Source organism: Amia ocellicauda, chromosome 7, assembly GCF_036373705.1.
Source record: "Amia ocellicauda isolate fAmiCal2 chromosome 7, fAmiCal2.hap1, whole genome shotgun sequence".
In the NCBI taxonomy this organism is placed as follows: Eukaryota; Metazoa; Chordata; class Actinopteri; order Amiiformes; family Amiidae; genus Amia; species Amia ocellicauda.
The window spans coordinates 18,428,948-18,451,445 of NC_089856.1; the positions used below are offsets into that span (position 1 = coordinate 18,428,948).

General features: G+C 42.8%; 1 protein-coding gene across 4 annotated transcripts in view; it reads left to right on the top strand.

Moving 5' to 3' along the window:
- Nucleotides 1–22,498, top strand: part of LOC136753024 (sodium-dependent neutral amino acid transporter B(0)AT2) — a 28,049-nt gene that overhangs the window by 3,504 nt on the left and 2,047 nt on the right. For 2 of the 4 annotated variants that reach the window (XM_066708808.1, XM_066708807.1), the window contains exons 2-11: nt 5,032–5,276; nt 5,423–5,580; nt 9,752–9,887; nt 12,962–13,137; nt 13,720–13,830; nt 13,977–14,218; nt 14,468–14,651; nt 17,771–17,972; nt 19,426–19,585; nt 19,993–20,155. In XM_066708808.1, coding sequence (XP_066564905.1) covers nt 5,036–5,276; nt 5,423–5,580; nt 9,752–9,887; nt 12,962–13,137; nt 13,720–13,830; nt 13,977–14,218; nt 14,468–14,651; nt 17,771–17,972; nt 19,426–19,585; nt 19,993–20,155 — 1,773 coding nt within the window. In that variant the 5' untranslated portion in view covers nt 5,032–5,035. The remainder of the gene's footprint in view (nt 1–5,031; nt 5,277–5,422; nt 5,581–9,751; nt 9,888–12,961; nt 13,138–13,719; nt 13,831–13,976; nt 14,219–14,467; nt 14,652–17,770; nt 17,973–19,425; nt 19,586–19,992; nt 20,156–22,498) is intronic. The other 2 variants (XM_066708809.1, XM_066708810.1) reach the window with 2 other exon arrangements.

Sequence of the window (22,498 nt, forward strand, 5' to 3'; positions counted from 1 at the left end):
TTGTGAAAGTTGTATTATTCACTCTTTCACTGTAGCTGTAGAGCCGCATTCAGATACAACAGCAGTCAGGCAGCTGGTTTAACAGGAGACTCATAGTCTCCGCAGCGCTGCTCAATACCCGGATCACACACTCGCATCAGTGCCGCCGGATCTAGATCTGCTTTTTTCATAAGCCTTTTCATGATCCGGATCTAGTGAGCCCGGATCCAATCCTGTTTTTTGATCCTGTTAGTACTAGACTGTAGCCTTCTGTGTTTGTTATTCACATGCAATAGGTGTTTCAGCAAAAATAATGTATTTATAATTTATTTTCGTTATCTTTAATATTATACTATACTATATACACTCACCTAAAGGATTATTAGGAACACCATACTAATACTGTGTTTGACCCCCTTTCGCCTTCAGAACTGCCTTAATTCTACGTGGCATTGATTCAACAAGGTGCTGAAAGCATTCTTTAGAAATGTTGGCCCATATTGATAGGATAGCATCTTGCAGTTGATGGAGATTTGTGGGATGCACATCCAGGGCACGAAGCTCCCGTTCCACCACATCCCAAAGATGTTCTATTGGGTTGAGATCTGGTGACTGTGGGGGCCAGTTTAGTACAGTGAACTCATTGTCATGTTCAGGAAACCAATTTGAAATGATTCGACCTTTGTGACATGGTGCATTATCCTGCTGGAAGTAGCCATCAGAGGATGGGTACATGGTGGTCATAAAGGGATGGACATGGTCAGAAACAATGCTCAGGTAGGCCGTGGCATTTAAACGATGCCCAATTGGCACTAAGGGGCCTAAAGTGTGCCAAGAAAACATCCCCCACACCATTACACCACCACCACCAGCCTGCACAGTGGTAACCAGGCATGATGGATCCATGTTCTCATTCTGTTTACGCCAAATTCTGACTCTACCATCTGAATGTCTCAACTGAAATCGAGACTCATCAGACCAGGCAACATTTTTCCAGTCTTCAACTGTCCAATTTTGGTGAGCTTGTGCAAATTGTAGCCTCTTTTTCCTATTTGTAGTGGAGATGAGTGGTAACCGGTGGGGTCTTCTGCTGTTGTAGCCCATCCGCCTCAAGGTTGTACGTGTTGTGGCTTCACAAATGCTTTGCTGCATACCTCGGTTGTAACGAGTGGTTATTTCAGTCAAAGTTGCTCTTCTATCAGCTTGAATCAGTCGGCCCATTCTCCTCTGACCTCTAGCATCAACAAGGCATTTTCGCCCACAGGACTGCCGCATACTGGATGTTTTTCCCTTTTCACACCATTCTTTGTAAACCCTAGAAATGGTTGTGCGTGAAAATCCCAGTAACTGAGCAGATTGTGAAATACTCAGACCGGCCCGTCTGGCACCAACAACCATGCCACGCTCAAAATTGCTTAAATCGCCTTTCTTTCCCATTCAGACATTCAGTTTGGAGTTCAGGAGTTTGTCTTGACCAGGACCACACCCCTAAATGCATTGAAGCAACTGCCATGTGATTGGTTGGTTAGAAAATTGCATTAATGAGAAATTGAACAGGTGTTCCTAATAATCCTTTAGGTGAGTGTATACTATAATACTATAATATTAGAAACATTAGTTTAAACGGCACAAACCTGCACAAACGTAGCACAAATGAAAGAGGTATGTTTGGTTTGATTATGTTATTGTGGGGGGGCTGAGTGACGTTACTCGCTGAAAATAAATACATGTCAATATCTTCAAAACCAAAGCAGCACAAACGTTTATTTCAACGGCACAAACGTAGCACAGGCAAATTATATGGAATTTATCGTTTGTGCTGTAAGTGGGGGGGGGCAACTTCATGGAGATAGGTGCACCCCTTTGGGTGGTACCCTCCCTGTCAATGTTGGACCATCCTCATTCAAATGCTCCTATATTATTATTCGGAGTCTAAGTATGTCAAGGTCTGCCCTCCAAGTCACACAGTGGCACCTGCTTCATTGCTTTTGCCTTGAGAATGCTGAATGCACACAGCCTCTCCAAATCCATTGCTTCTGCCTTGAGAGTGGTTCACAGCTCAAGTTCAGGAGGCAGGGGCCCACTGCCCTTGTTTGTGTTTTTTAAAGACATTTAATGTTTTATCTTGTAGCCTTAATCAGAGACTGGGCTGAATGCTTTGGTGTTAACCTTCATAAAATGGTCACCCAGAGCAATTCCTTGATCATGAAAATCCACATCCACCTACTTTTATTTCTGTTCGAACAACCCTAGATTAAAAGTGTTCACTTGGCTCAAGAGGACAGGTGTCATTCATATTCATATTCTGCTCCATCCAGAACATTCCCAACCTACGTGACCAAGGTTTTAAACTGATTTTCTCACCCCTCACCCATGTGACTCTACGCCTATGTGTAGAAACTGTCACTCCATATTTCGTAGTTTCCCCCCCGTGGCACTCTGACAAGGTACGTAACAATGTATGATATACATTGTTATATACTTATGTACATGTGCTTTTTTGTTTTTTATTTTTAATAATTTGCAAAGATTTCAAACAAAATTCTTTCAAGTTGTCATTATGGGGTATTGTTTGTAGAATTATGAGGAAAATAATGAATTTAATCCATTTTGGAATAAGGCTGTAACATAACAAAATGTGGAAAAAGTGAAGCTCTGTGAATATTTTCCGGATGCACTGTATTAAAGTAATACATATTTGGTTATAAGAGACATAGAATATTACAGAAAACAGAGCTGTGATTAAATTGTAGACATTCTTAACTTCAACTTTAATCATTCCTGGTTGCAATTTGTAGTACTTTGCTCTGTGAAATGTGCAACACTGCTCCTACAATAAAAGTAAACTTAGTAGTGATATTCAATAAATAGAATACTAAAATATGAAGGTATAAGAGGGATAATACAGAATGCATTCAAATGTTAAATGCATGCAAAATAATATAATGCACGATGATGGCTTCTCTGACAACACCCAGCAAATGACCCAAAACTCTAATATATATATATATATATATATATATACAGTGAGGGAAAAAAGTATTTGATCCCCTGCTGATTTTGTACGTTTGCCCACTGACAAAGAAATGATCAGTCTATAATTTTAATGGTAGGTGTATTTTAACAGTGAGAGACAGAATAACAACAAAAAAATCCAGAAAAACGCATTTCAAAAAAGTTATAAATTGATTTGCATGTTAATGAGGGAAATAAGTATTTGATCCCCTATCAATCAGCAAGATTTCTGGCTCCCAGGTGTCTTTTATACAGGTAACGAGCTGAGATTAGGAGCACTCTCTTAAAGGGAGTGCTCCTAATCTCAGCTCGTTACCTGTATAAAAGACACCTGTCCACAGAAGCAATCAATCAGATTCCAAACTCTCCACCATGGCCAAGACCAAAGAGCTGTCCAAGGATGTCAGGGACAAGATTGTAGACCTACACAAGGCTGGAATGGACTACAAGACCATCGCCAAGCAGCTTGGTGAGAAGGTGACAACAGTTGGTGCGATTATTCGTGAATGGAAGAAAATAACTGTCAGTCTCCCTCGGTCTGGGGCTCCATGCAAGATCTCACCTCGTGGAGTTTCAATGATCATGAGAACGGTGAGGAATCAGCCCAGAACTACACGGGAGGATCTTGTTAATGATCACAAGGCAGCTGGGACCACAGTCACCAAGAAAACAATTGGTAACACACTACGCCGTGAAGGACTGAAATCCTGCAGCGCCCGCAAGGTCCCCCTGCTCAAGAAAGCACATGTACAGGCCCGTCTGAAGTTTGCCAATGAACATCTGAATGATTCAGAGGAGAACTGGGTGAAAGTGTTGTGGTCAGATGAAACCAAAATCGAGCTCTTTGGCATCAACTCAAGTCGCCGTGTTTGGAGGAGGAGGAATGACCCCAAGAACACCATCCCCACTGTCAAACACGAAGGTGGAAACATTATGCTTTGGGGGTGCACCGCATCAAAGGGACGATGGACGGGGCCGTTTACCATCAAATCTTGGTTGAGAACCTCCTTCCCTCAGCCAGGGCATTGAAAATGGGTTGTGGATGGGTATTCCAGCATGACAATGACCCAAAACACACAGCCAAGGCAACAAAGGAGTGGCTCAAGAAGAAGCACATTAAGGTCCTGGAGTGGCCTAGCCAGTCTCCAGACCTTAATCCCATAGAAAATCTGTGGAGGGAGCTGAAGGTTCGAGTTGCCAAACGTCAGCCTTGAAACCTTAATGACTTGGAGAGGATCTGCAAAGAGGAGTGGGACAAAATCCCTCCTGAGATGTGTGCAAACCTGGTGGCCAACTACAAGAAACGTCTGACCTCTGTGATTGCCAACAAGGGTTTTACCACCAAGTAGTAAGTCGAAGGGGTCAAATACTTATTTCCCTCATTAACATGCAAATCAATTTATAACTTTTTTGAAATGCGTTTTTCTGGATTTTTTTGTTGTTGTTCTGTCTCTCACTGTTAAAATACACCTACCATTAAAATTATAGACTGATCATTTCTTTGTCAGTGGGCAAACGTACAAAATCAGCAGGGGATCAAATACTTTTTTCCCTCACTGTATATATATGAATAATTTTTAAATGATTTTATTATAATCAAATACACAATAGCATGGCTAAATTGAGTAATTATACGTTATTGTGTGGGGGATTATAATAGTGATATTTGTGGAGGTGGGATTTAAAAATATGTAGGCTTATGCATTTATTTTGTGTAATAAACACATCTATATTTATATCCCCAACGACTCCCCTTCCACGTCCGTGGCGCATCTGGTGTGAAGGGGGGCCTGCGATGACTGCTGTGGGGCACACAGGGAAAGTGTGACTGGAAAGTTTGGTGTGTGTGTGAGTGTGTAACTGTCTACAGTAATTTCTTTAAACATTAACGAGCTTCAGAACTCTGAAGGGCTAAATTACTTAAATTATAAAATTTCTTAATTGAAGCATCTTTGTGATAAACTCTCCCTCCCTTGTTCCCTCTTTCCTCTCTCGCTGTCTCTCCCCCCCTCCACCTCCCACCCCCACTCTCTGCAGGTTGATGGAAAAAAGCCCGTTGCCAGGCAATGGGGAGGAGGAGGAGGGTGCACTGGGGGTGGGGCAGTTGGCGGTGCAGCTCCTAGGTGACAGATCCAATGGGGTGGAGATGGAGGCAGGAGACTTGGTGCACTCTCGTCCGGCCTGGGGCAGTAAGCTGCAGTATATGTTGGCCCAAGTAGGGTTCAGTGTTGGCTTAGGCAACGTGTGGAGATTCCCTTACCTGTGTCACCAGAATGGAGGCGGTAAGAGATAAACTCTCTCTCACCTCTCTCCCTCTCTCTCTTGTCTCATGCAGTCAATGTATCAGACAGTCAGTCAGTGTGTTAATCATTCTGTATTACCCCCCCCCCCCCCCTCCAACACACACACGCACCTTTCTCTCTCTCAGGGGCGTTCCTGTTGCTATATGTGCTGTTGCTGGCCCTGGTGGGTGTGCCACTGTTCTTCCTGGAGCTGGCGGCTGGTCAGAGCATCAGGCAGGGCAGCATCGGGGTGTGGGCCCATGTCTCCCCACGGTTGGCTGGCATCGGATACGCCAGCTGCATGGTGAGGTACTGCAAAGCATGGCCGCTGTGGTCATGTGTGTCTGTGGGCTCAGCCATCTTGATTGTAGTTGTTTAAATATATTTTTTTAAAAAGTTTTGCAAATACGTGATGTCACTTCTGTTGTTTGTATTCTTGTTGTTTTTTGGGTACATTGTCTAACTGGACATTAACACAGACTTACTGGACACTACAGTATATTAACACTGACTGACTGGACAATACAGTATACTAATACTTTCTCTCTTTCTCTCCCTCCCCCTTTCTCTTAATTCAATTCAATTCAAATTCAAGGTTGTTGGTCATGCCAATAGCACAGGGGCATTGTTGCCAAAACAGTTTCACACCGAGCATACAATAAAACTGAATAACAAGAACAACAGCCCCCGCAAAAAAGACTAATTAGGCCGTGTGTCCACCAAAGGTCGGCGTATTTTTTCAGTTGTTTGCAATGGCAGTGCCGCGTTTTTAAAACGCCAGCAGCGTGACGCATCTTTTTCACGCTGAGCGCCGAGCGCTACGCGTTTTTTTCTGGTCGCCGAGAATTGAAAAATGTTCAACTTTGGGTAAAACACAGTGCTCTTCACTGTCACTTTTTATCCAGCCGTCCAATCACAGTGGAGGAGAGGCGGGACAAATACCACACCGACCGTCCGTCCTCTCTCTCTACGTGCTTCAGTCTTCCCTCTACCTTGTGCGGACATTGTACAGTCAGTATTTGTTAGCAACACAAACTATCTGCGACATTAGGTACTTCAACACATGACTGCCGCGGATATTCCGTATCACAGAGCTCGTTTTCACCTGCGGAAAACTTTGGTGGACACACGCAGTTATCAGCTGAGGGTCCAAGTGTCACTGGGACAGGCAGCTGCATATTTTGCCACTAGTGGGGCAGTATTTCCTTCTTCCAGGACAATTTTTAGTTTCTATGTGTTGGTTAATTGTGTGTTATGAGGGAGAGAATTAGTTATTTTTGTGGTAAAAGTTGTCCTTACTGGTGCGTGTTTCTTGCAGTGCAGAATAAAATGCATCTGTCTTGACCAGAGTTTACGCTAGACTTTTGTTTTGACGGCCAATATGGCCGTTAATATTCCAGAATTCCGGCCATTTAGAACAACTACCAGACATATGTTTTAAATAACCATATAACAGCCTACATTTAAACAGCAATAAAACACAAACACTATGATCCAACAAATATATTTTATTTAAAGTAGTCAGCAGAATGAACTCTTGACAAACTTTGTGAACTGGGCATATACAAAAAAACAAGCTATTAGCCTACATTAAATGTATCTCTCTTTGCATTCCAAGCCTGTCAAATTAAATAACTTGTAAATAAGCTAAATGAAGAAGCAACTAGGACTACAAAAATTAAATTTAAAAAATAACAAGCTGGTCGGTCCGAATTCTGTGTTTGTGAAATTCCCGTTTATTTGCGGCGCGACTTCATTGAATAGAAGTGCTCCGCTGCTTGTGCAAAGTTGAAGCCATCCAACCCCTTGCCACAACTTGCAATTCTCATCAAACTTGTCACCTTTTCCTCAGTGAGGCGGCGGCTTCTCAGGGCTGTTTTTATCCTGTTCTGGAGCGAGAATCCATACTCTGCAGGCACACTGGACACAGGAATTGTGCTGGCTAGTGATGTTCAGTTCTTTAATGATTCGTTCTTTTTGAAAGAATCATTTTGAGAACGATGGGAATCGGATCAATGTCCGCATTAAATCGGTTATTTTGATTCACCCTGTGATCGAGCAGCGCAGCGCTCAGGAGTTGGTTACCCGCCAATCGAATCTCGTTCAATGACTGACTGACTCTCGAGTCTGGTTGATTCGTTCGTCCTAACAACTCGTTGAGTGCATAAGAAAGAAATCTGTATGAGCCAAAATGGCGTCAGTTACATCATCCAGACTAGTATAGACTACTGTCCGAAAATTAGATTAGACGTTTATGCAATATTATATACTGTACATAATGTGTGTGTGTATTACAGTTCGTATTCATTGGGTACATCTGCCAAATAAAAATAAAATAAATCACTATGAGGTATGTTCTTCTAATGTTTTATACACATTTTTATACACAAAAACATTTTGCACAAATTATTAATACTTGCAAGTCATCTTGACCAAATGACCAATAATAATATTAATTAATATTAATAATAATTGAGATACATCTATGCATAATAATAATAATAATAAGAATAAGAATAAGAATAACATTATTATTATTATTATTATTATTATTATTATTATTTATTTATTAGCAGACACCCTTGTCCAAACAATATATTACATTTAATTAGATTAATTGTGTTGGCTAAATTATGTTAATGCTTAAAACTGTTGTTATTTCTGGGATTTCAAATATATATTTGTCACAACTGTATTTCATTTAACCCAGTCAAATATAGACTCTTCCTAGCTTTTGTGGTGTGCAGTGAATGACTCGTTCTTTCTGGTTCAAATCTATCTAACCAATCCTGATTCGGTATTGCATTGGTTCGAGTCAGTGAATCAGTGAACGAAATGGATTGATTCACCAATCTGAACTGAATCAAATGAATCGCGTCACTAGTGCTGGCAATCTTTCCCAGCTTTGCCCAGTTGGGGTAGATTTAGTCACATGACCAAACAGTAATGTTTTACTGAGCAGAGGTTCGCTGTTGTCTTGGCAACATAGCTTATAGGTCACACAATATTAGGCTATTTAATATGCTATTAATCAATGCATTTATTTATTTGGCATATTTCCCACCGGACATTTTGGCCATTGATATTTTCATCTGCCGAACAACTACACGATACCGCCGAAAAGCCGGCATTTTCCGGCTAACGTAAACCCTGGTCTCCACATCTATTGTCTCACAGTGACCACAGCGCCTGTCCTCTCTGGTCAGTCAGGTCTGCCTTTGTCGGCCAGGCTGTGGTCACTGAACCTGTACTTGGTCAGGATCTGTCTCTGCTTCGTATCTCTCAGTGAAGAGATACTCTGCTTGTGTGTAATGTCTGTTTTGGACCCAATAGCAGTCCAGTTTACTTTGTGATTTAGCTTAGTTGTCCCAATATTCCCGATTGGAGGTTTTGGTTTGTTCTATAATTTGGTTGACTCTAATTGGCTGTTGTTTATCAGTGCTGACCTGAAGCTGCTTAGTATTGTGAGCAGTCCGTGTTGTGAGCTTCAGGGCCAGCTGCCTGATGGGACTCTTCTCTGGGCCGAGCTTTTGGGTTTTTAGGGCTTTATATAGTGTGGAGTCTGGTGGGCTAGTTTTAAGGAAATGTAGAAACTTTAGTGCACTTTTGAATATTGATGAGCAATGGATATGATTATGCCCTGCATGCATTGTTGGGAGTGTTTCTTTGTACTTGTAATATGATTTTGCAGAATTCTGAATTCAGCGTTTCTACTGGATGTTTGTCCCATTCAGTGTAGTCTTGCTGACTCAGTGGATCCTACACTTCACGTCTGTACACTGCAATGGGCTGGATCACACTATCAAATATTCTATATCAGATTGTATATTTATTTTGTACAAGTTTCATCTGGTGCCATAGAAAGCTCTTCAGGCTTTTTCTTATAGTTCTTTCACTACCAGGCCAAAGCTCCCTGACAAACTGATGTTCAGGTCTATGTATGTGTACTGTGTTCTAGGGCTGTGTTGCCTCTCTCTCTCTCTCTCTCTCTCTCTCTCTCAACCCCTATTCACAAGATATCCTATATCATCAGTTGAGTCTCTCTCAAACTCACTCGTATACCCAGCGGTCATCCAATCACAGTGCAGCTTGCCTGACACACACCACCTCCCACCCCTGTACTTCTGCATCCCCATTGGCTGCTAAGGGTTCTATTGTTACAAGCAATCTGACACTTGCCCAGCATGGAGTCGGTGGCTGTGTGTCTTTTTTTGCTCTCTCTCCCTGTCTCTCAGGTGGAAGGACAGAAAGAGAAAGAGAGAGAGAGGGAGAGATTAGTGTAATTCTTCATTTTCTACCTTGTAATGTCCAGTCAGCCAGTGATTCAGTCTTTTTCCCTCTCCTTCTGCCTCTCCTTCTCTTCCCTCTCTCCCCCTTTCCTCTCCCCTCTCACTCATTTCAATGCAGTTCAATTCAGAAAAGCTTTATTGGAATGCCTAATCTTTTCATGATTCTCCCCCCTGCCCCCTCCAAAGGTGTGTTTCTTCGTCGCTCTGTACTACAATGTGATTATCGGCTGGAGTCTCTTCTACCTGGGGAGCTCTTTCCAGTACCCCCTTCCCTGGGAGGAGTGTCCAACCCTGACTGCCAACACCACTGGTACTGACCAGGGTTTGTATGGACCTTGAATATATTTGGAAATTCCTTTTCATGTCTTTGAATATACTTGAATTTTGACAAATTTAGTGAAAATGGGAATAAAACAAAATCTTTAAACACTATGACATTGCATTTATATGGTTTTATTGTTCATATTTGAAATATCGGTGTAGAAAGTTCTAGTGCAAGTAAACGTGTCGTCTTTGCATGCAAGTTGTCTCCATTTACAACATCTTGCTTAACATTGCATGTTGGGCCATATGAAATCTGTTTTATTATTTTGAATTTTCGGAGGACTTGTATTATACGTTTGTACTTTGTTTTCGACATTCAAACACCCATTTTTATTAATATAGCTGTGGGAAACCATTAAACAATAAGGTATGAGCAGATGTACCTAATTTCCTCACAGAACAGGATTTAAAATGCCCCGTTTAAAGCCCAAAACCCCCATATTTTTTGAACGAATCCATTAACTACATTATAATACCATTCTAATATACATATACATTATATATACACTCACCTAAAGGATTATTAGGAACACCTGTTCAATTTCTCATTAATGCAATTATCTAACCAACCAATCACATGGCAGTTGCTTCAATGCATTTAGGGGTGTGGTCCTGGTCAAGACAATCTCCTGAACTCCAAACTGAATGTCTGGATGGGAAAGAAAGGTGATTTAAGCAATTTTGAGCGTGGCATGGTTGTTGGTGCCAGACGGGCCGGTCTGAGTATTTCACAATCTGCTCAGTTACTGGGATTTTCACGCACAACCATTTTTAGGGTTTACAAAGAATGGTGTGAAAAGGGAAAAACATCCAGTATGCGGCAGTCCTGTGGGCGAAAATGCCTTGTTGATACTAGAGGTCAGAGGAGAATGGGCCGACTGATTCAGGCTGATAGAAGAGCAACTTTGACTGAAATAACCACTCGTTACAACCAAGGTATGCAGCAAAGCATTTGTGAAGCCACAACACGTACAACCTTGAGGCGGATGGGCTACAACAGCAGAAGACCCCACCGGGTACCACTCATCTCCACTACAAATAAGAAAAAGAGGCTACAATTTGCACAAGCTCACCAAAATTGGACAGTTGAAGACTGGAAAAATGTTGCCTGGTCTGATGAGTCTCGATTTCTGTTGAGACATTCAGATGGTAGAGTCAGAATTTGGCGTAAACAGAATGAGAACATGGATCCATCATGCCTTGTTACCACTGTGCAGGCTGCTGGTGGTGGTGTAATGGTGTGGGGGATGTTTTCTTGGCACACTTTAGGCCCCTTAGTGCCAATTGGGCATCGTTTAAATGCCACGGCCTACCTGAGCATTGTTTCTGACCATGTCCATCCCTTTATGACCACCATGTACCCATCCTCTGATGGCTACTTCCAGCAGGATAATGCACCATGTCACAAAGGTCGAATCATTTCAAATTGGTTTCTTGAACATGACAATGAGTTCACTGTACTAAACTGGCCCCCACAGTCACCAGATCTCAACCGAATAGAGCATCTTTGGGATGTGGTGGAACGGGAGCTTCGTGCCCTGGATGTGCATCCCACAAATCTCCATCAACTGCAAGATGCTATCCTATCAATATAGGCCAACATTTCTAAAGAATGCTTTCAGCACCTTGTTGAATCAATGCCACGTAGAATTAAGGCAGTTCTGAAGGCGAAATGGGGTCAAACACAGTATTAGTATGGTGTTCCTAATAATCCTTTAGGTGAGTGTATATATATATATATATATATATATATGCTAATGTATTGTTTTGCGCTATAAATAAGAAAATTGCATATGAAAAGTTTTTTTGCTGTGCTGCCAAGAAAACTCTTCCTCATTGACGTTTCATCAGCTTTAAAAGAGGCGATTTATTAAGGTTACATTTTTGCAAAAAGAGGATTTTCTCTGATCAAGGGATCTTTCTGTGATTTGTGGGGCTCTCTTTTCAAATGCCGTAGAAGTCGCAATGTAGTTTAACCAAGAAACGCAGATTAAAAATGTCTGTACCCACAGTCTATACAAAATTAACATCCGTGCACAAGCAACACAGTTCATCACCTGGATATCACAAAAAACTAAAATTACAGTTTGTATTTCTAACTAATAATTAATTTCTTGAATTATGAATTTACTATGTTTGTTACCTTGGATACATTGTAGTATTAATGATAATTGTGACGTCCTCTAGGACCAAAGGAAAGCATCCAAGTGCAGGCTTTTAGAGATGAAGCAGATAATCCAATAAGGGCAAAACGAGAGAGCATAAACAGGGACAGTCCAGGTCAAACGATCAAGCAAACAGGCTAGTAGGGAGATCCGAAAGGGGTAAATGAGAGAAGGACACAAGAGGTCAAAAATACTCAGGAAGACAATCAAGAAACAAGGCTTAGAAATGATCCAGGAGAGAATGCAAAACTTCACAATGAATCTAGGAAACAGAGGGGTTTAAGTACTGTGAAGGAGAGAGGGATTGAACGAGGTGAATGAAGGATTGACCAATGATAGGAGAGGAGGACAGAACAGGTGCACCTGGTAGGGAAGAATGTGGAAAGACTGGTTTGACTGGATAAAGGAAAGGAGAAACACTAAACTAGTATTCGGGAGAGGGAGACCTCTGGTGGTGAACTAAGGTAGAAACAGGGGAGACCGTGAGAAGTAATAATAATAATACATACCAATCCTTTTCAATGTCCCATTACAACAGTCTCTTTCAACAGAATGTGATGACAGCAAATTCATCTTGTGAATGTCATTTGTTGTATCATGTAAATACTAATATGATGAAATATTATTTAATTGGAGTTATTTGACCACATGCTGATATGCTGTATGTTCTTTCTTTACTTGATACCAAAGTTATGCAAGTTATGTCAGTTTTGATTGCAGCAAACATTTGTGTGACTTGTAATTGCACTGAATTATTAATGGTAAATACAGCTTGCCTTATTTAGTCTTATTCTTTTATTGTGCATATTTAAGAGGATTTTTAGCTTACCTCTATTAAATTGTACTCCTTGAGAACCTCTCCTTTCCTATTTCCCCTTCTCTCCCTCTCCCTCTTCCTCCCTCTCAGTGAGGGAGTGTGCCCTTAGCTCCCCCACTTCCTATTTCTGGTACCGGCGGGCGCTGGATATCTCCCCGTCCATCACACAGTCCGGCTCCTTCAACCCCATGATGACCGGTTGCCTGCTGGCCGCCTGGACCATCGTCTGTCTGGCCATGATCAAGGGTATCAAGAGCTCGGGCAAGGTCAGTGTGCTGGACGCTGGTGTGGACAGTTCAGGGGGCTGGCACCAGGGTGGACACTGTGAGGGTGGACATTTGTGGAGATGGACACTGCATGGACGAGTGCACGAGTGGACATGGGGAAGGATACAGTGGGGGGGGTTGGGCCCCGGGGTGGACTGGACTGGACACTGGGTTGGGCCCTACTGGAGTGTGGTGTGTGTGTCTGTATTGGACTGGTGTGGGCACTTGGGGGTGGAGTGTAGTGGGTGCTGACAGAGTGGACACTGGTTAGGTGAACGCTGGATGCACTGGGGTGGCAGACAATAGTTCCTGTGATGGCCAGCTGCCTGTTTGGGCAGGTCAGTGCTGGACACTGCTGTGTTGGACTGTGTTGGGGGGTAGAGAGTAGGGAGTACACTGATGTGGTGAACACTGCTGAAATTGACATGGACGCTAGTGGACTGAACTATGTGTGTCTGTATTGACCCTCTCTCCCATCTCCTCCCACTCCCTCCTCTTTCTCTCTCTCTCTCTTTTCTCCTCCTGTATCCCTCTCTCCCTCACAACTCTCACCCCCCCCCCCCCCCTATCCCTCTCTCTCAGGTGATGTACTTTTCATCTTTGTTCCCCTATGTGGTTCTCTTGTGTTTCCTGATTCGGGGGCTGATGCTGGAGGGAGCATTCGAGGGGATCGCATACATGTTCTATCCTCGGGTACGCATGGTATTCATTGGCTATCAGTTATCGATCGGGCATTGTACTGATGCCAGTCAGTGTATCAGTCAGTGTATCAGTCAGTGTGTTAGTGTGTCAGTCTGTCAGTGACTATACACACAACCCTCCCTCCTCCCTCTCTCCAGCTGCACATCTGGGCTGACGTGCAGGTGTGGCGTCAGGCGGCCACGCAGGTGTTCTTCGCACTGGGCCTGGGCTTCGGCTCAATCATTGCCTACTCCTCCTACAACCCCCCCACCAACAACTGTCACCGCGATGCCGTGGTCGTGGCCACCATCAACCTGATGACCTCCCTGCTGGCCACTCTGGTGGTCTTTGCTGTGCTGGGCTTCCGGGCGCACTCCATCACTTCCCACTGTGTTTCTCAGTAGGTGTCTGACTGGACTGGACAGTAATGGACTGAACTGGTCTCTATAAGGGTATAAAGTGGAGTGTACTGGACTGTCCTGACCTCTGAAAGGGTCTATAGTGGGATGCATGGGTATCTATAAGGCTCTGTACTGGTCTGAACTGAAACGTAGTAACCTGGACTGGTCTGTACTGGAGTTTACTGCAGTGTACTGGGCTGTACTGTGTCTGTAACTCCACTCTCCCTCTCTCCCACTCACTACCTCAGGAACGTGGAGGTCCTGCTGCAGCTCTCCCACTCCTCCCAGCTCCCCACCCAGTGGCTGCCCCAGTTCAACCTGTCTGATCCAGAGTCTGTGTCTGTGGGGCAGTACAGCGCCTGGTTCAACCAGCTGGGGGCAGCACTGAACGGCACCGTCACCCCCTGTAACACGGAGGATGAGATGCAGAAGGTAGGGGGTTGAAGTATTGATGGATGGATGAATTGATGGACAGATTGATTAATTGATTTGTTCCATATCAGATTCTTGGATTAGTTTTGTAATAAGGATTATGATGATGATAATAATAATAATAGTGTTTTGAGCATGCTTTGGTTTCACTGCATTATTCCGAGAAGGTGGGGATAACAGCAGGGCTCATGTGGTGATTGGTTGGACCAGGTTCTGATGATACCTGGGCTGTAACACACTCGCACAGGTTTGTTAGAGTGAGCCTGTACAGGAATTTATTAACCCCCCCTCTCTCATTTCACCTGTGCATTATTGGCATGACCATCATAAGCAGCGTTGCCAAAGCAGTTTACATCATAAGAAATATCGGTAAACATTGGGAGAGAAAAAAAGTGTGTGTGTGTGGTATATTTACAGTATGTGTGTATATATATATAATATATTACACATACAGTACTGTGCAATAGTTTTAGGCAGGTGTGAAAAAATGCTATAAAGTAAGAATGCTTTCAAAAATAGACATGTTAATAGATTATATTTATCAATTAACTAAATGCAAAGTGAGTGATCAGAAGAAAAATCTAAATCAAATCCTTATTTGGTGTCACCACCCTTTGCCTTCAAAACAGCATCGATTCTTCTAGGTACACTTGCACAAAGTCAGGGATTTTGTAGGCATATAGTCAGGTGTATGATTAAACAGTTATACCAAACAGGTGCTAATGTAATGCTAATGTAATGCAGCTGTGTAGGAGGCATAAAACTGGGTGAGGAACAGCCAAACTCCGCTAACAAGGTGAAGTTGCTGAAGACAGTTTACTGTCAAACGTCATACAACATGGCAAGACTGAGCTCAGCAACAAGACACAACGTAGTTATACTGCATCAGCAAGGTCTCTCCCAGGCAGAAATTTCAAGGCAGACAGGGGTTTCCAGATATACTGTCCAAGCTCTTTTGAAGAAGCACAAAAAAAAACGGGCAACGTTGAGGACTGTAGACGCAGTGGTCGGCCAAGGAAACTTACTGCAGCAGATGAAAGACACATCATGCTTACTTCCCTTCGCAAACAGAAGATGTCCAGCAGTGCCATCAGCTCAGAATTGGCAGTAAACAGTGGGACCCTGGCACACCCATCTACTATCCGGAGAAGTCTGGTCAGAAGTAGCCTTCAGGGAAGACTTGCGGCCAAAAAGCCATACCTCCGACGTGGCAACAAGGCCAAGCGACTCAACAATGCATGAAAACACAGGAACTGGGGTGCAGAAAAATGGCAGCAGGTGCTCTGGTCTCTGGTCAAGATTTGAAATATTTGGCTGTAGGCAGTATGTTCATTGAAGGGCTGGAGAGCGGTACACGAATGATTGTCTGCAGGCAACATTGAAGCATGGTGGAGGTTCCTTGCAAGTTTGGGGCTGCATTTCTGCAAATGGAGTTGGGGATTTGGTCAGAATTAATGGTCTCCTCAATGCTGAGAAGTACAGGCAGATACTTATCCTTCATGCAGTACCATCAGGGAGGCATCTGATTGGCATCACATTTATTCTGCAGCATGACAATGTCCCCACACATACAGCGAAAGTAATTAAGAACTATCTTCAGCATAAAGTAGAACAAGGAGTCCTGGAAGTGATGGTATGAGCCCTGATCTCAACATCATCGAGTCTGTCTGGGATTACATGAAGAGAGAGAAGCAACTGAGGCTGCCTAAATCCACAGAAGAACTCTGATTTAGTTCTCCAAGATGTTTGGGCCAACCTACCTGCCGAGTTCCTTCAAAACCTGTGTGCAAGTGTACCTAGAAGAAATTATACTGTTTTGAAGGCAAAGGGTGGTCACACCAAATTGTGATTTGATGTAGATTTTTCTTCTGTTCACTCACTTTGCATGTAGTTAATTGATATATACACCGATCAACCATAACATTATGACCACTGACAGGTGAAGTGAATAACACTGATAATCTCGTTATCATGGCACCTGTCAGTGGGTGGGATATATTAGGCAGCAAGTGAACATTTTGTCCTCAAAGTTGATGTGTTAGAAGCAGGAAAAATGGGCAAGAGTAAGGATCTGAGCGACTTTGACAAGGGCCAAACTGTGATAGCTAGACGACTGGGTCAAGAGCATCTCCAAAACTGCAGCTCTTGTGGCGTGTTCCCGGTCTGCAGTGGTCAGTACCTATCAAAAGTGATCCAAGGAAGGAAAAGCAGTGAACTGGTGACAGGGTCATGGGCGGCCAAGGCTCATTGATGCACGTGGGGAGCGAAGGCTGGCCTTTGTGGTCCGATCCAACAGATGAGCTACTGTAGCTCAAATTGCTGAAAAAGTTAATGCTGGTTCTGATAGAAAAGTGTCAGAACACACAGTGCATCGCAGTTTGTTGCGAATGGGGCTGCGTAGCTGCAGACCAGTCAGGGTGCCCATGCTGACCCCTGTCCACTGCCGAAATCGCCTACAATGGGCACATGAGCATCAGAACTGGACCATGGAGCAATGGAAGAAGGTGGCTTGGTCTGATGAATCAGCACACCTTCAGAGGTCTAGTGGAGTCCATGCCTTGACGGGTCAGGGCTGTTTTGTTGGCAAAAAGGGGGACCTACACAATATTAGGCAGGTGGTCATAATGTTATGGCTGATCAGTGTATAATCTATTAACATATCTATTTTTGAAAGCATTCTTACTTTACAGCATTTTTTCACACCTGCCTAAAACTTTTGCACAGTACTGTATATGTATGTGTATATATAGAGCAAGGAAACCATAAGACAATCACATAGAATTATCACAGCAGCCATAGACAGGAAACAGTGGAGTGACTGATAATGATACAGGAGGATTAGCATATTATAATACCTAAACGAATAGAAAACTTAAAGAAAATATTTTAAAAAATGTATATAAGAAACATATTTACATATTTTTATAAAAATTAACTATAACATCACATTAACATTCATATCAATGGACTGAAGAAGCAGAAATGTATCAGAAACTGGAGTGAAAACTGTGACTCTTAAACTCTCTCTCTCTCTGTCCCCGTCTCCACTCCCCCTCCCCTCCCCCGTCTCTCTCTCCCATGTCTCTCTCCATTTCCCTCTCTCTCCCTCCCTCTCTCAGGGGGTGGAAGGCACAGGGCTGGCCTTCATTGCCTTCACGGAAGCCATGGTGATGTTCCCAGCCTCGCCCTTCTGGTCAGTGCTGTTCTTTCTCATGCTGCTGAACCTGGGCCTGAGCACCATGTTCGGGACCATGCAGGGCATCCTCACCCCGCTGACCGACTGCTTCCGCACGCTGGACCGCCGCCGTACCCTGCTGACCGGTACTGGGCTGAATTCTCAACAGACTATATAGGACTGCATTCTAAACTACCAGTCTGGACTGTGCTTGAGCTGGACTGTTATACACTGGACCGTTATAAAGTTATAAATTGATTTGCATGTTAATGAGGGAAATAAGTATTTATCAATTGGCAAGATTTCTGGCTCCCAGGTGTCTTTTATACCGGTAACGAGCTGAGATTAGGGGCACTCTCTTAAAGGGAGTGCTCCTAATCTCAGCTCGTTACCTGTATAAAAGACACCTGTCCACAGAAGCAATCAATCAATCAGATTCCAAACTCTCCACCATGGCCAAGACCAAAGAGCTGTCCAAGGATGTCAGGGACAAGATTGTAGACCTACACAAGGCTGGAATGGGCTACAAGACCATCGCCAAGCAGCTTGGTGAGAAGGTGACAACAGTTGGTGCGATTATTCCAGCATGACAATGACCCAAAACACACAGCCAAGGCAACAAAGGAGTGGCTCATTAGAAGAAGAAGAAGAAGCACATTAAGGTCCTGGAGTGGCCTAGCCAGTCTCCAGACCTTAATCCCATAGAAAATCTGTGGAGGGAGCTGAAGGTTCGAGTTGCCAAACGTCACCAACTGTTGTCACCTTCTCACCAAGCTGCTTGGCGATGGTCTTGTAGCCCATTCCAGCCTTGTGTAGGTCTACAATCTTGTCCCTGACATCCTTGGACAGCTCTTTGGTCTTGGCCATGGTGGAGAGTTTGGAATCTGATTGATTGATTGCTTCTGTGGACAGGTGTCTTTTATACAGGTAACGAGCTGAGATTAGGAGCACTCCCTTTAAGAGAGTGCTCCTAATCTCAGCTCGTTACCTGTATAAAAGACACCTGGGAGCCAGAAATCTTGCTGATTGATAGGGGATCAAATACTTATTTCACTCATTAACATGCAAATCAATTTATAACTTTTTTGAAATGCGTTTTTCTGGATTTTTTTGTTGTTATTCTGTCTCTCACTGTTAAAATACACCTACCATTAAAATTATAGACTGATCATTTCTTTGTCAGTGGGCAAACGTACAAAATCAGCAGGGGATCAAATACTTTTTTCCCTCACTGTATACTGGACTGTACTGATAGGTACTGGACACTTGCATGACTGCCGAAACGCCTCACCCTACTGACGGATACCTGGGCTTGGCTCATTTTTTAGACACATGCTGGAGTGGACTGGACTGGAAGCTGTTGAGACTGGAGTGGACTGTAATAAAATGCTTTATTAACTACTGGACTGTATTTGGACTGGTCTGGACCATACTGACCAGTACTGGACACTCACACAGCTTGAGTGTAGGGAGACTGGACTGGTCGTTCAGTGTTTCAGTCAGTTAATGTGTCAGTTAGTCAGTTAGTTAGTGTTTCAGTGTGTTTATACTATGTGTGTTTATGTGTGTATACTATATAACCCCCCTTCTTTGTGTCAGTGTGCAGCTGTGTTCTGGGCTTCCTGTTTGGTCTGCTGTTTGTCCAGAACAGTGGGAACTACTACGTCTCGATGTTCGATGACTACTCTGCCACCCTGCCCCTCATCATTGTGGTCATCTTTGAGGCGGTTAGCGTGTCCTGGCTGTACGGGACTGACCGGTTAGTGGCTGGACAGTGCACTGGACTGGGTTGGGCAAATATGGCTGTACTGGACTGTAATTGACTGTGTGTTTGTATTGTGTATCTTTCTGTACTGTACAGTGTGATTGTACTTTACTATGTGTGTCTACCTGCACTGTACTGTGTATGTCTGTACTGTATGTATGTGTGTGTGACTGTCTGTACTGTACTGTGTGTCCTGTAATGTGTATCTGTATCTCTCCCTCTGTCCTGCACTGTCTGTGTAGTGCACATCTAATATAGTTTCCAATCAATCTCTCTCTGTATTAAATTCTCCCTCTCTGCATCCCCTTCCATCTCACACCCTCGCTCTCTCTCCCCTTCTTTCTCCCTCTGACTCCTCCCTCCCTCTCTCTCTCTCTCTCTCTCTCTCTCTCTCTCTGCAGGTTCATGGATGATATTGAGCGCATGATGAAATGGCGCCCCCCCCTGGTGTACAAGTACCTGTGGAAGTTTGTGTGTCCTTTGGCCATGGTGGGCCTTCTGTTGGCCAGCCTCCTCAGGATGTGCTTCAAACACCCCACTTACAAAGCCTGGGACAGGGAGCAGGTCAGTTGCTGCCAAACTGTGGAGAAACATGGGAGTTTGCTCATTTTTGTAAAGTGTAGTTTTCTTTGTGGAGTGGAAACTGCATCTCCCAGCATGCACCACCATTGGCTGTAATTATAGCGGTGTCATTAGGGTTATAGATTTTTTCCTCACACTGTAACCTCCCTTTCTCTTTCAATTTTCAATTTTCAATTTAAGGAGCTTTATTTGCATGGAAATGGCAACAGGGGCATGTCTAGGGGGTGGCCTGGGGTGGCCACGGTCCCCCTGAAATCTGTTTGGCAACCCCAGCGGGCCCCCACAGAAATTCTGAGGTCTGATTGGTCGTTAGTCAAGTTGCTCGAACCAAAAAGGTGGGACCAGCGACACTTGTGGAAGAGCTGATCTCTGTGCCCATATTCATAAAGCGTCTCAGAATTACTATTAGGAAACACGCTGACAGTTAGGTTGGGGGTACAATTACTCCTCCCTGGGAGTAGGATCCAATCATAGGAAAAACTTTTAGCTAATTTTCATGACTGTTTAGGTGAGAAAACGGCTCAGTGTGATGTATTATCTTCATTTTGCAAAAAGAAAACTTAAAATCACATGTAGACAAGCAGAAGCTAAATTAAAACTATTAGAATATGCTAAGCTAGCCTTTTATGTGTTTATAATTTGACACAAAATGATAAGCGTTTCCCACTTATTACAAGGATGTTAATTGAGGTGCTACATGGAATTAAAATGATTAATTTCTCATTCATAATCACAATAAATAAATATACATAAAACATCTTACATTTTAACACGGTTTATTCTTCAGTTGTACATAAGAAATTGTCCGCAGGTGGAAATACTGGTGTGTCTCTGGGTTTTACTTGAAGGGTTTTGCTAATTCAGCAACATTCTTTCTGTATTGAATATAATATACAAATTAAAGTTAACATGTATTCGTCACCGTGCACACAGTTTATTATGAATATGCTTTGTATGAGTGGATACATTTTCATTCATTTTGTGGCTAATTTTGACTTTTAGAAAAATAGTTGGGTATAGAATCGGTGTAATGTAAAACCCTTGATGAATATAGCCTACTGATTATGAATGTGGCTTGTTTTGGGGGTATTTGCCGCACAGTGGTGGGAAAATCAATAAACTGTCGGACAATCTCTGGTGCTGTCAGTGCCATTTTGGTTTGATGGAAAATTGTGCTTATTGAAGGCTATGATGGTCCCAGATCATCACTGCTACATTGTTGCATTTTCCCTGTGGCCAGACACCACAAACATTGTCACCACCTTTATCTTTGCTGATAATGATGCATTTCTGACTAGATCAGTAACAAACCATATTAAATCTCTGTCCAATTTGTCACTGCAATAACTCATTATACTCCTGTAACACCTTTCCTTTTTCATTGCTGCCTCGTGAGGTCTCCTTAATATTGGTCCAGTTAGGAGTACTTTAAATTCTAAAGAATATTTATGAATGACTTTCTTCTGAATTACTCCTAAAAGTAAAAGTAGGACCAACTCGATATCACTCTCAGATATTTCAGGCACTTGAGACCAATTTCTCCCTTTCAGACTCTTCATGAATATGGGCACAGATGTCAATATTAGACTTTCACGCAGTGTCTGAGCACAGAGCAAGACAGTTTTTAGTCATTGAGGCTGCTCGCATCAAAGTGTCCTAAACAGGACTAACACCAAAATGCCAAAAGGACTAAACAGTCTTTTAGTTTTTTTGCATAGTGCTGCTGGAGTTATTTTATATATGTATTTATATTTGAATTGTTATTCTTAATTTGTTTAGTTTATCCATTATTTATCCATAAATTAATAATTTGATAGTGCCAGTATTCTTAGGGTGACTCGAAAGCTAGCTGCCCTAACCTGACTTGCAAAGAGATGTAGGCTATACTGACCAATGATAAAATTGTTATTACAATATCTGGACATTATTTCATTTGGGAATAGACCTGCCTGAATAACTTAATCCATTAAATCTTCTATAAAACTATAATGGGTGGGTGGAGAGTGACAGCTGCATATTGATTCATCTTTACTGACTGAGTTGGTAGGGTACAAATCAGGGATAGCACAAATTTACTAAAATATAAAATCTTAACCTTCAGTGCAAACACTGTATTAAGACTTTTGTTATTGATTTATTATTTATTTGAAGAGGGAAATGTACCAAACCTAAGCTGACTAATTTAATGTGTTGAACCATCATAATTATATTGAAAAAATCTACCTTGCATCGATTAAATATGCCCCACCTAAATTGGGTCTGTGCCCCCCCCTCGGCCACCCCATTCACAATTATTATGATTATTATTTATTTATTAGCAGACGC